General features: G+C 49.2%; 1 protein-coding gene across 1 annotated transcript in view; it reads right to left on the bottom strand.

Annotated features, from left to right (window-relative positions):
• The window catches only part of LAMC1 (laminin subunit gamma 1), a 108,108-nt gene extending 93,500 nt beyond the window's left edge, over positions 1-14,608 (bottom strand). The window contains exon 1 of the mRNA XM_066597448.1: positions 13,965-14,608. Within this exon, the coding sequence (XP_066453545.1) occupies positions 13,965-14,328 (364 nt within the window). The 5' untranslated portion in view covers positions 14,329-14,608. The remainder of the gene's footprint in view (positions 1-13,964) is intronic.
• Positions 14,609-16,092: the final 1,484 nt, after the last annotated feature.

The following is a 16,092-nucleotide window of genomic DNA, read 5'->3' as shown; positions in this document are numbered from 1 at the left end:
CATATGAATCGCCGCCCATATGCAAAATATTGCGTTGCTTGCGCTGCCCATACAAGGCTCACGCCGAGAAATAGAACACACTGCGATCTTTTTCCTCGCACGTACCTACACTCAGCGTTCACATGTCATTGAGAACGGATCAATGAGAGTCTGTTTACTTTCATTGACCGCATTCACGTGCCGAACTCACGCTCACGTGAACGAGCCCTCAGGGTGTGTTCGCATGTTGTGACATGGTTTGTGGTTTTTCTTTTGCTACACTGAACCAGGAGACCGCAGCGCCCTTCTGCAAAGCCGCAGCAAAACTGCAACATTTTGCAGTAAAAACATTAAAGCCGCGTGCACGCGGTCAGGTCGGATCCTGCAGCAGAACCAGACCCTGTGCCGGCCGGTGACCCCTGCGTACCTGTCCGGATTGTCTTCTTTCTGCTGCGCAAGTGCCAGGCCAGCACGCTGACGCACATGGGCAGTGCAGAGAATGCCTTGCCAGCGATTTCAAAATTGGCATTTTGAAATCGCTGCGGGCCGAACAGCTCCTATTGACCGCAATGGAAGCCATCTGTGCGAGTCTCGCCCCAAAATGGTGCGATTCTTCCTTTGTGAGCGGAAATCACAAGTGACTTCTGTTCATGTGTGCGGAAGAATCATTTTACATTGCATGCTATGGACATACATATGCTCTCGGCTTGGCGATTTGAATAATTTAGAGAAGGGAGAAAGCCGCTGCCAGGCACTTCTGGCAGCGGCTTATCTCCCAGAGAACAAAAGTTTGGGGCAGATGAAATCCAGGTGTCAATTTTTATCTGCCTGTGGAGGAAAGTCAGGAGGTTCCCCATGCATATTAGAGGAGACCGAATCTGCCGAAATCAGCAGGTTCAGCCCATTGTACGTCTGATGCCAATGGCCAAACTAATCTAGCACCCATAAATATCTATGGGCATCTGCTATATATCCTTATGCCTCCAAATTCAGACATACACTATGGAGGCCCTCGTCCTTCGAGTATTACTTCTACAGAGATGCCATACAGCAGCGCACAACCATACGAAGCCATAAGGACTCTGCGGTTAGACAGGCTTCGCTATGTACACGAGGCCTAAAAATGAAGGGTCTACAGACAGAGGACAGACCTCCGATGGCCATCACTGGTAAATCCATTAATACCCATCTAGGTATTAGTCTGTAAGGGCCAGCCGCTCCCTACTGTACATCGGCATGATATACAGTGGCGATTGTCCTTTTCTGTAGGTCCTGCCGATGTAACATGACATTCCACCATGTGTCAGCGGAGAACAGCCTCCTATAAAACACATTCCTCTCCCGCCGCTGACTTCATAATGCCGCCTTGTTTTCTCAAACACAATTCTCTTTATTTTCCCAAGATTCCAGCAGGAGTGGGCGGTGGATTATGTCATTTCATCATTCCTACGGCTCCAGATCTATGGGAAAACTCCGGATTCAGGATGCAAGATCCGGATTTTAGAGGGATGAAAATATGCGGAAAATGTAATTCGGGGTAAAATGCTCAACGTCAACAGCAAATACTTGAGTGATTGGGACATCCAACATTGCGAGGTCCGGCTCATAGAACCCAGTTTAATGCACTTTATCACTTGTTACAAAGTTTCAGCAGATAGAACTACAGAAACTTTTTCTTCTACTCCATTTACATCTAAGGTCCTGCTTGAGAAGTGCCGGCAGGTTGGCAGCGGCTCATATCACATTGTAACCAGCGTTCAAGAGTCTACGGTTGAAGGCCGCATCCGGACGAGAGTGTTGTAAAAACGCCGCGTATATAACTTAGCGTTCCGCCGCTGTGTAAGCAGGCCTGTTGCTGCGTATGGGAGCGATTTTGCACTGCGCACGGCCGTCACGTGCAATCTGACTTGTTGCTTTTTTCCCCGCTGTCGCTTAGAGACGTTGCATATAAATGCAGCACATTCACAATGTAACTGCGTATGTACCGCGCTTATTACGTGCCCATAGAGAATAGGGCTCTATTGCGTGTAATACGTTGTAAAATAGAACATGCCGGTTTCTTTTTTATGTGCGTATCGTACGCAGTGTATAAACACAAGTGCGAAGAGATCAAAGAAAACCAACGTACTTTCATGGACTCCAATCACCACGTAATCCGCAATTAAATTACGCTCGTATGAGCCTGCCCTAATCGCGGCTGTGTGCATAGGATGGCGTTTTGTAATGCAAGCCTATGCAGGTGGGCACAGGCGGAAATTCTGCGGGAAATCCCGCCCGTGTGCAGGGGGCCTTTCTGTCCCACAAAAGTAAAAAAAACTGTGTAATTTAGGTATATGTGACTAGTGAACAAGTTAGGACTTGGCCCTTAAAGGAACGATCACTTACGTTCGCTGCATTGAGTGACTAGTCGGACTATAGTTGTCCCGTGTGATGCCACCGTAAACGGGCACCAAGATTGTCAATCTGCATGGGGCATTTGGCTCAAATCATGCCATGCAAAATGACCCATCGGTGCCTTCACATCTGCATTGGGGGTTCCGGTTTCCTGCTTTGTTCGAGGAGCAGGAAAGGGGAATCCCCTAACTAAATGGCTCTGTCTTATGATGGAGCCAAATAGCGGCAAATCGACCCCAGCGACTACAATGGAGTCCCTTCGCTTCCGGCTCAGCTGCCCGGCTTTTATTTCGAAGAAAAAGCCCCGCATGCAGCACTTTTGCTTCCGGAATCTTGAGCCTGATCTGCGACGGAACCTCCGACCGGATCTTCCAACGCAGATGTGACCCCGGCCTTACTGTTCCACTGAAGTCTATGACTAAGCAGGCGCTCTCCATTCATACCAAGAAAACTAAACACATAATCGGAGATTCCCTGCCGAGATTGACAAAACATTGAATAAAGTCCAAAATCTGCTGTGACCACAAACTGAAAATACATTGGGCTTATTTCCTTTGAAGGCTTAACACGCAGGTATGTCATCACGGAATTGGCAATGTGGGCGAGGTATTTCCAGACGTGGTGTCTGCCAAGTCAACAAGGTAGACTAAATAGTGAATATTGGTCTTACGTTCTCAGAGTCCTCATTTCACATTGGTTATAAGCGTACAAAGATAGAAGAGGATAGGACAGAAGTGGCGCTTCCAAGAAGTTCAAGCAACTTCACACAGTCATGCACTTTACATAAGAACTTCTCCAAGCCAGACAAGTCAGATATTCGTGCCTCAACCGAATACTGAGAGCTAAAAAAAACACTTGAGTTATGCTAAGAGTTTGCAGAAGACACCATAGAGTTAAGTTCTCTGAATCAATACTTGCAGTGAAAAAAAACTTTCAAAATCTGACAGGGTGATCAATGAGTGGAACAGGTTACCACAGGAGGCGGTAGGTTGTCCTTCAATGGAAGTCTTCAAACAAAGGCTGGACAAATATCTGTCTGGGATGATTTAGCGAGTCCTGCACTAAGCAGGGAGTGGGACCCGATGACCCTGGGGGTCCTTCCAACTCTACCATTCTATGGAAATATGACGAACAAGGGAACGTGCCTTCATTGTTTCCTCCAGGATACCCCATAGACGTTACAACACGTGCGTTTTATTACAGAGCCACACCACATCAATTCATAAGAGCGTGGTGTTTGAGGCCGACTAATGCACAGCACCCTTGCTCATAAAAAAAAAAAATTAAATCAGGTTGTTGTATTTATTACCTGATGCCCAAAGATAAAAGGAAATCCCCAGCATACTTTTAAAACTTTTACTCCCATGGTAGCAAAGTATTTGTGTTACCCAACTCAAAACAGTCTCCTTAAAGGGGTTGTCCCGCGAAAGCAAGTTGGGGTATACACTTCTGTATGGCCATATTAATGCACTTTGTAATGTACATTGTGCATTAATTATGAGCCATACAGAAGTTATTCACTTACCTGTTCCGTTGCTGGCGTCCCCGTCGCCATGGTGCTGTCTAATTTCAGCGTCTAATCTCCCGATTAGACACGCTTGCGCAGTCCGGTCTTCTCCCTTCTGAATGGGGCCGCTCGTGCTGGAGAGCTGCTCCTCGTAGCTCCGCCCTGTCACGTGTGCCGATTCCAGCCAATCAGGAGGCTGGAATCGGCAATGGAACGCACAGAGCCCACGGTGCACCATGGGAGAAGACCCCCGCGGTGCATCGTGGGTGAAGATCCCGGCGGCCATCTTCGCAAGGTAAGTAAGAAGTCACCGGAGCGCGGGGATTCGGGTAAGCACTATGCGGTTTGTTTTTTTTAAACCCCTGCATCGGGTTTGTCTCGCGCCGAACGGGGGGGCTATTGAAAAAAAAAAAGAAAACCTTTCGGCGCGGGACAACCCCTTTAAGGTTACTCACCTCTGTAACAGCACATCACTAGGACGAGTGTCGGCATCGTTTGCCCGGTAGCTCGCCCCGTTAATCTAAAGCAAAAACATTGGAGGTATTTGAAGGTAGGGACACACTTGAAGCAAGAGTGAGTGAAAATGCATAATTATGAAACCAATGGGAGAACTCTGCATTGCTCTGTCACGGCTGTGACAGGGAAATCCCTTCAGCCTCAACTGGGGAATCCCTTTCAGCCTCAGCTGGAGGGATACCCCGCAGTGATGCGAGGCAGTTTTCACATGAAAACGCCTCACATCCAGGGGTTTTATATGGATTGTGAGGGCGATATCAGGTCATGATTCATGGCCCGATATCACCCTTGCCAGTGTGAAGGAGTCCTTAAACAGGTTTTCCAAGTTATTTCTTTTATATCGCTTTGGGTTTGCCCAAAACTAAATAAAATATACTCACTGTGGCGCCAGACCGCCACCACAGCATCTGACAGGTCATGGCACCTGGCCAGGCAGTTTGTTAATGTCCCGTAAACCAGTCAAGTAGGCATCTAATGAAGGAAACCCAAAAGGCAAGTTTACGGGAAGTCACTGCTGTCGCCCCTGCCGGCCTCCCATTGGCTGCAGTAGTCACGTAGGTAAAAAAAATGATACCATTCCCAGCAAAGTAAAAAGGGGACCGGAGCGTCTCACAGCTAGAGGCCAGTATGTATGGTTATTTACTTTACTGCATACTTCATGTGCCATGTGCCCACTGCCAATGTTAGAAAAGTACGAAAACCCCTTTAAAAAAGGTGGTTTTCATACTACAGATAGTGACGGCCTTTCACTAGGATATGCCATCACCTTATGATCGTTGAGGGGTCCGACTACTCAACCCTTCCGTTTTTCCCAGCACTCCCACCTATTATGCAGACAATACCGCTATATTCAGACCTATATACACAGACGATAGATCATCCCAGGATATACGCCAACAGACTTATGCCACATCTGTGGTGCGGCAACACTGACCAGCACCAAGATTCCCAGAAGCAGAACGTGCGCACACCCGCTGACCGCGGCGCCACCTGACAGCTCCGTACATAAACTCCCCAGCAACACACGGAGCCGACCATCATCACAGCCGAACTCAAGAGCTTCAAAGCAACAAGAAGATGAAGATTTATTTCCTTGGTAATAGATGCAGAATGAACCAATATAAACAAAATGTGAGACATATGAAGTATCTGCCTGCGAACACGGAGACTACAAGGAAATCTGCTTCTAATCCCCGCAATCTGTTACTAACTACATCTACAAGGAACGAGCTCCTACCTAGCAGGAGATCGCACCAATTACTCCGCTTTATGTTCACTTCCCCCAAGCCAAGCCAGCAAAGCTCAGCCAGTGTTCTCTTTATGTATGAGGAGATCCCAGATTAGCAAATCATTAAAAAAAAGAAGTCAAAAAGTTATCTAAACTTTTGCTTAGAGCTGCCAAGACATCGATCAGCCGAATGAAGCCGCCCACAGGGCGCTCGTTTACGAGAATCTGTCAAGGTGTTTAATGACGTATCGTACTAGGCTGAATTACTATCTGGCAGATTTGTTGCAGAAACGACCATGACGCTCCATTCACGAAGATTGGCAACATACGGCCGATGAGCGACTGCATTTTAATACTTACATGAAAGATCCGATCAGCTTACAAACGATGGTTGCTTCTTCATGGAGTGATCGGGGCAAACATTAGTACCCGATAATCAGCCTGTGTCGATGAGAAACCTTTAAAGCTCCAGACATGTCATAGTAACACAACAACAGTTTTGATCATTAGGAGTCTGGGGGCCAAACCCCCACCAACCGCTAAAAAGAACAGGCAGAAGGATTCATCTGAGCGCTGTTCCCATCACTGCTTAGTGCGGTGAATGGGCTCCACAGAAAGTCTACGGCGCTCGTACCCTAATCGCGATGACAGCTGAACAGGCACAGCGCTTCTGCACATTCATTTTAGCCATCAGTGGCGATCGCAACACCCGGACCCCTACTGATCAAAACTTCTGACATGTCACTGTGATATGTCAAAAGTTTTTTAAAAGTTTACTTTTACTTAAAGGGGTTGTACCAAGATCTATAGTGAGCATCTATCCACAATAACTTTATAACTAACTGCTGGGACCTCCACCGATCCAGAGAAAGGGGATCCCATCAGTTCCCACATCCATAACACCTTCGCGGGTTCTAGCTGTCAGATGCCCACCAATCAAAGGCATCCTCTAGCCTGTGAATAAGGGATAACGCTAGATCTTAGTAGAACTTCTTAGAAAGAACCCACAGTGTGGCTTCTCATGACAAATATTGGCCAATCTCTGGTTACAAGTTCAATCCACCAAGAGATATGGGTAGAAAACAGGAAGTAGCTGCTGATCCCCAAATCCTTCGGGCATCACACAAATGCTGGTATGCACCTCCGAAGGATGTATGAGGTGCACCTGAAAAGCAAGTACATGTACTAAGTGCTACAGACAAAGCCAGGCACACCTGACAAGTAAATATTACCTTTGCTCATACTAGAAGTCAGGTAGAGCAGATTTATATGTAGAGGAACCTACAGCACATTTTAGCCCTGCGACCTCCATGAACGTTGAGGTCAATGGGATTGCAGCATGAGTCACAGGTTGCCATGACAGCAGGTTGCACAAAAAAAAAAAATTTTAATTTTGGTGGATTTTTTTGTGACCTGCATCCCACAGTAGCCTGGCACTCACACCACATCCCCCACTGACCTCTAAAAATTCACCATATAGACCTATTCTTTGGCCGAACGCACACAGCTGGGTCGGACTCTCGCAGCGGAACCAGACCCTGTGCCCCGGCATCAACCCCTGCGTACTTGTCTTCTCTCTGCGGATGTGCCAGCTGATCAAGAGTATCGACATCACCATCCGCAATACCCTCAGAGGTGCGGCGCACCGTGGAGAGAAGCACAACACTCTTTCCTACTTTGTGTACATAGGACATTAAGGAGCGGTCTCTCGTAAATCGAGAACGGAACTTTTTACTGCCCTGTTTGCTGGGAAGAAATTCCTTTGGTATGACCGTCTTGTGTTCACATACTGTGCCGACCAGGGTCAGCCCGTTCTTCTACAAGCGGTTAGCGAGTTCCATTGATTTAATATAGGCAATATTCCGATGGGTGCCGAAGTACCCCGCTGCTAGTTTACTACCTTGATTGCAATATTTGCTCCCCTCGTATTGCCTTCTTTACCCAAGCAGGGCAAGTTCCAGTGGGGAAGAGTAGCCTACCCAGTAGTTTGTCTGTAGCCCTTCGAAAACTTCTTGACGGCTTGTCATTAAATCTTAAAAAGTTTATTAGGTCTCCAAATCTTCCCCTACTCATTGTGGCATGGAAAATTGGCGAATCGTATGTCTTGCTCCTCGGAATACGGACGCTTTAATTGCTTTTCAAGTGACCTGCAGTCCAATCAAACCTCGACTCGTCACTGCAAACAAGTTGTTTCTGCGCACGGTTTCCTTTTGGACATGCCGAAACAGTGGCAACAAGGGGGAAATTCTGAACCCACATGCCCGTTGCCCGACTACTGGCGACTGCTGCCCAATACAGCTCTCACAATTGTGGTGGGATCTACCCCAAACCACCGTTATAGATTATCTGCCGTCCACAGCCAAGCAGGAAGACTGGTAGAACTAAATATCTAGCGAGCCCATCATACCCATGTTATGGGCATTTATCTAGGACATACGTAATGTAGGAAGAAAGTGCAAAATCAGGTTATACATCAAAGAACATGAGGAGGAATAGTGAAGGGGAGATTACAGAAAGCGCTGCAAAGTCTCAAAAACATGAGTCCAAGAGACTCACCTCGAGTGTTCCAGGGTGAGAAGGACTTTACACTAACGGCCTATTTACACATCTCAGATACAACTCGGACCTAATAAAAGTCAATGGGGGAAATACATCTGTAGGCCCAGGGCAACCGCACCCCCCCCCCCCCTCCACCCCTCCCGATAAGGCCCACCCACTTTATTTTCACACCCAAAAGCAGCAAGGGCAACGCAAAAAAAAGTTTTGGTGCAAAACTTGACGTGTAAAAAAGTCGCTAATTTTTGTGCACCATAAACTGGCTAAGATTACTGCGTGTGACACACTGTAATTAGCAGGCGATCACGTATATTCTCTAACGCAGTTCTGCTCACCTTTTCATATAAGAATTGTGTAATACACGAACGTAAAAAAAAGAACGCAGAATGTTCTATTTTGCAGCGCATTACACACGAGAGCCCTTGTCCTCTATGGGTGTGTAATCAACACTGCCGATACGCAATTACATTGTGCATGGGTGGCCCGCATAGCACCGTAGCGAAGCAATGGCGCGGGGAATATAAACAAAAACTGGTGGACTGCGTGCATTGGATACGCTGTCCTGCCATACGCAGCGATAGGCTGGGGCACCGGCAGCCCCACAGTGACTCACGCAGTGTTTTACGCATAGCGCCATGTGCGCCCATCCACAGGATTTATGAACGTCGCCAACGTCTCCATTTACATAATTGAAAAATAACCGCAGCGCGTCTTATTGTACTTCAACTTGTGGAATCAATGGGAGCCGTGCCTGCAGTCACAAGCGCCGGCCACTCCGGCTGATCGTCGGGGTCCTGAGCAGTGGACCCCACCGATCAACTATAGCAGGTAGCCTGCGGCTTTTACCCCGGCTTTCCGATGCTTCCTAATTCCATGTTAAAGGTCCCTAAAGTTCAGCAGGCGCACGGAGTTGGTTTAAGTAGAAAAAGCCCATAAGGTACAAAGTTGCGGTATCACCGCGAGATATCGTACGGAGCACACAATTTTCTTCGGTGATGCCATGTCGCCCGTGTGAATGAGGCCTTAATGGTCGGTGGGGAAGTGCAGCACCGGAGGCCCAGCAGACGGCGCGTTCTCCTACCCGCGGCCTCGGGGGCCATTCTCTGCAGCAGGCATGCAATCGCTTCTTTGGTGAGAAAAGCTAAAAGGTGTAATTACACAGAGGTCATCCGTTACGGACGGGTTCGCACAGGAGCGCTTGCCGCCCATTTGTTTTTCCTTTCTGCAAGAAGTACGACCGGATCCTATAGAGAAATATAAGGCCGCGTTCCAACAGATGCGTTGGACCTGCTGCAGACCCCCGTGCCACGCCGGCCCTATACCATGGAACTCAATCCCTGTAATACAAAGGTTAAATCCACAGCAGATCCGTTATAACCACCATGGCCAAATCAGCACTGCGATGTTTAGGTAACAGATTTGGCCATTGCGGTTTTCCAGCGCAATTGCTGCAGGCTTTCCATGGCGGCGTGCGTGCAGCGAATACGCCACGTATGAAGCTGACCTCGGAGTGGATCCACACAATGTATCCTTATGCCACGGTGAAATCCGCACGTCTTATTAGGATGTGGATTTGTCTCAGAACAGCTGCGGACTCGTAAAGATCAAAATCTGCAGCAATTCCAAACCGAAATGTGCACGCAGCGCCAAAATATCAGCTGTGTGCATGACGCACCCAAGGAGCTCGGGCGCAACGCGCATCAAACCGCGCACCGGTCTGTGAAGTCACAGCAAGTCCGCTCAGCATGATCGCAGCGCAGGAAGAGCTCCGATGAATCAGGGGGGTCCGCAGAAGACTCCGCCGAATGTTACCACAGCAAAACCTGCTCGAGCAACATCCAGATTTCACCCCTCTACGCGGAAATGGGGGAGATCCACGACAAAAAACAAACACTGCGAATTTAAAAATATGCATCAGAGGTCAATTTCTGCGCACAAAAACAAATCTGCAAAGCGTAGCTGCGAGGCGTGCGGATCTCGTCTGCGCGCCCGATAGTTTGCAGCAGATGACTATGTGCACAAATGTACACGGAAAACCTACAGCCAACGACTACATTCACACGCAGCGCACTCTCGAAACACGTCCATACAGCCTCACACGTTGGAGATCTTCGCCGTAAGCGCGTATGTGCGTTTTTAGGGTCTATTTACACTGGTGTGAGTGGCGGTATTCACATTTAAAAAAAACACAAGGCAAAGACACTTTTCACTGCGCTTTTTTTTGTTTTTTTAAGCTTTTTTACACTCCCATAGACTTTTATGGTCGATTTTGCTCAGCGATACGGACCAACGCAGGACGCGCCGAGATTTTACGCACGGAAAACGCACACATGAAAAACGCATATCCGAATACACCAATTTACTTCTATAAGACCGTAACCAATCCGTAAAAAAATGTAAACAAATACACCTGTGTGAATGGGCCCCTATACAGGACAACTGCAGCCGGTCACTGGGTAACGCCAATGTAAGCGACAGCCGTTCCGCGTAAACATGGACACCAACTAGTTAATAAGTGAGAATTCGTTTACTACTCGCCTTGTTTCAGCTCACCTAAAAATAGTCACTGGTTGATTAATAATTATCGTCGCCTTTCATCAACTAGCCAATAACTTTACAGGGGGGGGGGGGGGGGTGGACACATGTTCAGTGCGAACCTCCCACCAAACGCTGATGACTTCCGTTTTTTTGGTGTTTTTTTTCCATTCTGTTCTTCCACTTCCTGACCACCAAACAACGTCACCCCCATCACTAGTCTATGAACCCGTGTAAACAGTCCCAACAACTCGGTCAGAGATTGCGAAACAATAATCGCTGTGAAAAGGCGCATAAACAGCAGCGATCCGTACGCCAAAGCGGCGATTCAGAAGACGGTTGTCCAGTCAAAACCCCCCCCCCCCCCCCCATATCATGAGATGTGGCGGCGGAGAAAAGTAGGAAGCAACAGACTAGAGTTACACACAGGGAGCAACAGGTAAGGCGGCAGGCGGGTACAACCAACGGTTCGCAGACAGGTTATCAGCTGCCAACGCTATGCTGCCAACGTGAAGTCAAGACTGCGGGTTGCTGGAGGCAGAGAATGCCAATTACATGGCAGCACAAACACGCTGGAAGCAACAGAACACGCTACAGATGCAGAACATGTAACAAGACCGAGGCATGACATGTAGCAGGAGCAGGGGGCTGGTGACACGCCACGGGGCAGCGAGGGCGGGCAGAGGGCACACACTGTGTATTGTGGTGTCCACAACAGAGATTGTGTATTCCGCAGCCCCGGGAGATGGAAAGATCCGCTCACAACCTGACAGCAATTATCAACCAGAGGGAACATGACACTCCGGGTCGGTGGCAGGACGGGCGGGGGCATCAAGCTGGCACCGTGTACCCAGCAGTGTTCAGAGAGTGGGATATTAGTTAAGAAAAGAAAAAAAACACGATCGATTTTTTTTTAAACTATTTTCAAATTTTTCAAAAAAAACAAGAAAAAACATTTGCACGAGTGCAGTCTTTTTTTTTTTTTCTTCTTCTCTTTGTCGCGGCCATAGAAAATAACGGATAATCCTTGAAGAAATGCGCAAAAATAGAACACGGAACGATTTTTCGAACTCAGACTGTCAGCTCCAGAGGAAAAAAAAAAACGATTGTGTGAAATAACGTAACTCATACGAACGGATTCTTTACCCGCGCAAATTCAGCCATCTCGGAAGCGGACAGAACTCGCATAGAATGAGGGGGGCGCCTATGTCAATAACCCTCAGGCTGTATTCACACAAGCGAGTGCGATACTGGGCTGACAATATCGGACGTACATCGCACCTGCAGGGTTCTTTTACGCTTCTGCGATGCGTTTCCAAGTTTAAAATGCGCGATTCCCATCGCTGTACTTGTGTTTTTCACGCACGTGGAGAAAAAAAATTAGTCACGTTATTCTAGTAATTGCAATGGAGGGGAAAAAAAAAAAACAACAACAAAAAAACCCAGACCAGGAAAACCCCAAACCGCCTGGCACGCAGATGCAATACGATTATTTTTTCACGGTTCCGTATGAAATAACGGGCGATTCTCGCAGCAGAGTCGCCAGGAAAAGGTCACGCTGTGATTGTACGATCTCGCAGCTCGTTCACGTATGCAAATTAACGGGTTCTTTTCACATGCGAGCTCTGTGCGTGAATATTGCCCATGTGAATTCCGCCTTATGGCGTCCTCACGCGACCGGATTTCCGCAGGTTTTCTCACGCATAAAATAAACATGCGCAAGACGGAGAGAATAGAACCCACTGCAGTCAGCAGATCAGTCCTCTAGAGGGCGATCTGCAGGAGCAGCAAATGCCCCCATATAGGTCTATGGAAAATGCGCAAATACGCAAGCGTGAAAAACTGCGCAAAATTACGGGGGAAAAAAAAAGAACACCTCTGGACCTCTTTAGGCCAATTTAATCCACGGAGGGGGTGTGAACCGGCCGTGCGTGGGCAGAATGTACACTACTGCGCACAGACACGCGCAAATGTACCTCGTCCAACCTCCTTCACGTGCAAATATTTTACGCTACAGCGAACGTATTTGCGCATGAAGTAGGATTCCGCCTTTAGGCTTTACGCACATGGGTGTTGTTCATGCATTTGCGATTTTCCTGCATTTACGCAACTTTTCCCGCATCATTTTCATTGGTTTATCATCTGATTTTTACACGTGGTTAAAAAAAAAAAAAAAAATAGCATAAATGTCTACGCTTGGCACTTCCTCTTGCTGACTGGGCATTTTTGCGGAACGGGCGTTGCGCATGTCCATTCTGCAAGAACGAGGCGCAGCTACATAAGCACGCATCCGCTCGTGTGAACCCGGTGGCATTCTGTAAATTCCTTGACAGTTAGTAGGAAGAATATTTTGCCCGCTGTCCGCGAGAGGAAAAAAACAAACAGACTGGCAGCCCTGCGGGTACGAGATGACCAACACCAAAATTGACAGCTGCAATTTCTTCATGCACCGGAACCTGCAATTTGCCCAGCGCCATGTGGGTAGCGCTACCCGTAACCAACACATGCACAGTGAAGAAGTTAGAAGCAGGCACTACCAATGGGATATAGAGTTGTGTGGGCACCACTACTCTATCCGGGCACAGAGTGTGTGGTAGTCATGGCACCCAGTGACACTACCAATGGGCATTAGTGTTGTGTGGGCACTACTGGTCCCTCTGGGCAGTGTGTGGTGGGCATAGCACACAGTTGGCACTGCCAATGGGCATTAGTGTTGTGTGGGCACCACTGCTCCCTCTGGGCACAGATTGTGTGGTGGGCATTAGTGTTGTGTGGACACCAGTGCTTCCTCCCGGCACAGAGTGTGTGGTGGGCATGGCACCCAGTGGGCATTAGTGTTGTGTGGGCACCAGTGCTCCCACCAGGCACAGAGTGTGTGGTGGGCATAGCACACAGTTGGCACTGCCAATGGGCATTAGTGTTGTGTGGGCACCACTGCTCCCTCTGGGCACAGATTGTGTGGTGGGCATTAGTGTTGTGTGGACACCAGTGCTTCCTCCCGGCACAGAGTGTGTGGTGGGCATGGCACCCAGTGGGCATTAGTGTTGTGTGGGCACCAGTGCTCCCACCAGGCACAGAGTGTGTGGTGGGCATGGCACCCACTGGGCATTAGTGTTGTGTGGGCACCACTGCTCCCACCGGGCACAGAATGTGTGGTGGGCATGGCACCTAGTGGGCATTAGTGTTGTGTGGGCACCACTGCTCCCACCGGGCACAGAATGTGTGGTGGGCATGGCACAGCTGACTCACCCAGATGCAGCGTCAGGTTGATGGCGTGCGGGTACTGGATGCCCGCCAGCATGGTCTGGCTCTGCCACCAGGTGGTGTCCGCCTGGTTGTTGTAGTCGGTCAGGTACTCGGCGCCGTGCTGCAGGTGGAGCTGCCCGCTGTCGCACAGGTGGCAGGACTTGGTGACCCCGGTGACGCCGGTCTGCACGCAGTACTCCTCCGGCGGGGAGCCGCACGTGTTGGTCGCCACGATCGTCACGTTAAAAGCCGCATTGACAAACTCGGGCATGCAGCGCTGCGGCCGGCCGCCCTCCGCACACTCGTCCATGGCGGCCCGGGCTGCGGCCAGCAGGAGCAGCGGGGCGAGGAAGACGGGAGGCCGCATCCTCCGGGCTGCTCTCTACACTCAGGACACGGGCTGGGAGCCGGGAAGGGTCGCAGTCAGCCGGGAGGGATGCGGACAAGCGGCGCTCATAGGCGGCAGAGCGGCAGCAACTTCCCAGGAAAGTTTCTCCTTGCGAGTCGGGGAGAGGAGGAGACGTCCCGGGACGGGAGAGGGCAGCGGTGGGTGGGTCAGGGTCCCGGGGCTGGAGGCACAGCGGTGGGTGGGTCAGGGTCCCGGGGCTGGAGGCACAGCGGTGGGTGGGTCCGGCTCCCGGGGCTCGGCTCTGGGTGGGGGGGACAGTGTGCACTGAGCTCCTCTCTATGGGGCAGGATAGAGGGGCCGGACGAGGACACGGGGTGGGGGCTCTGCCAACGCGGTGCAGCCTGGGAATGAATGTAAATGAGCTACAACGGGATCCCGGGAGCGGGGATTCTACTTCGGCAATTTCCGGCAGGATTCGGACACCGGGACACGAACTTTATGGGGTTACCTGTAAGCAAAAGCGTCCCCCCCGCCCATCAATGGAACGTTCCACTTGTTGCCCGGACAACAGGGAGTTTGTTCTAACGAGTTTTTCCAATTTTGTAAAAATTAATTAAAAAATAAATGTTTTTTTTTGCTCCTCGCAGGAATTTCTTCACATTTTGGGACCCTCTCATGCAACCGGCAGAGGCTCCCATTGTTTCCAGATTTTCGAACGCAGTCCGTTGTGTTTTGTGCGTTTAGCGCACTTCATCAATGATGATGCACGCTAAAGCAGGAGCGCTGCCTCTGAATGCAAAAGTAGAAGCGTGGCACAGCGCCGCGATTTAGATCATGTGTGAGACCCCCATAGGGCAGCTTCACACGGGTGTATTTGCGCGTGCGATACGCAGGGAATAGAACCTGTTGATTTCACTGGGTTCGTTCACATCGCCATATTTGTTGCGCAAAAAAAAAAGACATACTCTATGATAATGAGTATTTGCGCACCACAGGTCCCCATAGAAGTCAATGGAGGTGCGCAAATGCGGTCAGAGATGCGTGACAAAGCGTAATTCTGCTAGAAAAAGAACAAATAAACTGCCATCAAATAAACACGCCTTGCAGGGGGAAAAGCGTAGTGAAATACGCCGATGCGCGCTTAAAGAAACCGTTCATTCTGCCAAAACACAGCGCTCAGGCGCACGCAAATACACATACGTTCGTGTGAAGCTGGATTCACACAGATGTATTTGTGCATGCATTCGCACGCAAAAAATTTGCGCTCGTCATACGCAGAAAATAGAACCCCTTGATTTCAATGGGTTTGTTCCCATGCGCGTAATTGGCTGCGCGATTCAGTCGCACAAAAAAATACGCAGTGATCCCTGTTTTCCTGCACATCTTGAACTCATTAAACTAATTGGCCATTTCAATGGCCGCGAACATCGGTGCGTGTTTTATTGCGTGCGCAATTGCGCCTGACTTGAGTGTGCAAAAAGTACAGTAAGAAACGCTGTTGCAATTACACAACACCTGATGTGCGAAAACATGGCGCAAATACGTATACGGTCGCGTGAAGCCGGCCTTAGTGTCCTGCTTTTTGGCAGACAGTCCTTACCGTTGAGTAGGGGGTGTCCCTGGAAAGTACGTACTCTCTGTACACAGGAGAGGGGGGTCACTTGCTAATTAGTGGGGGTCCTTTTACACGGAACGATTATTGCTCAAAAAAATCGTTAGATCGTGCGAATGTGAACAATAAGAGCGGGTCGGATTCCGCATGACCACCAATCCAGATGTCCA

This window comes from Eleutherodactylus coqui, chromosome 3 (assembly GCF_035609145.1).
Source record: "Eleutherodactylus coqui strain aEleCoq1 chromosome 3, aEleCoq1.hap1, whole genome shotgun sequence".
Taxonomy (NCBI): Eukaryota; Metazoa; Chordata; class Amphibia; order Anura; family Eleutherodactylidae; genus Eleutherodactylus; species Eleutherodactylus coqui.
The sequence above is the reverse complement of the archived record's forward strand: the minus strand, read 5'-3'. Positions and strand labels throughout refer to the sequence as shown.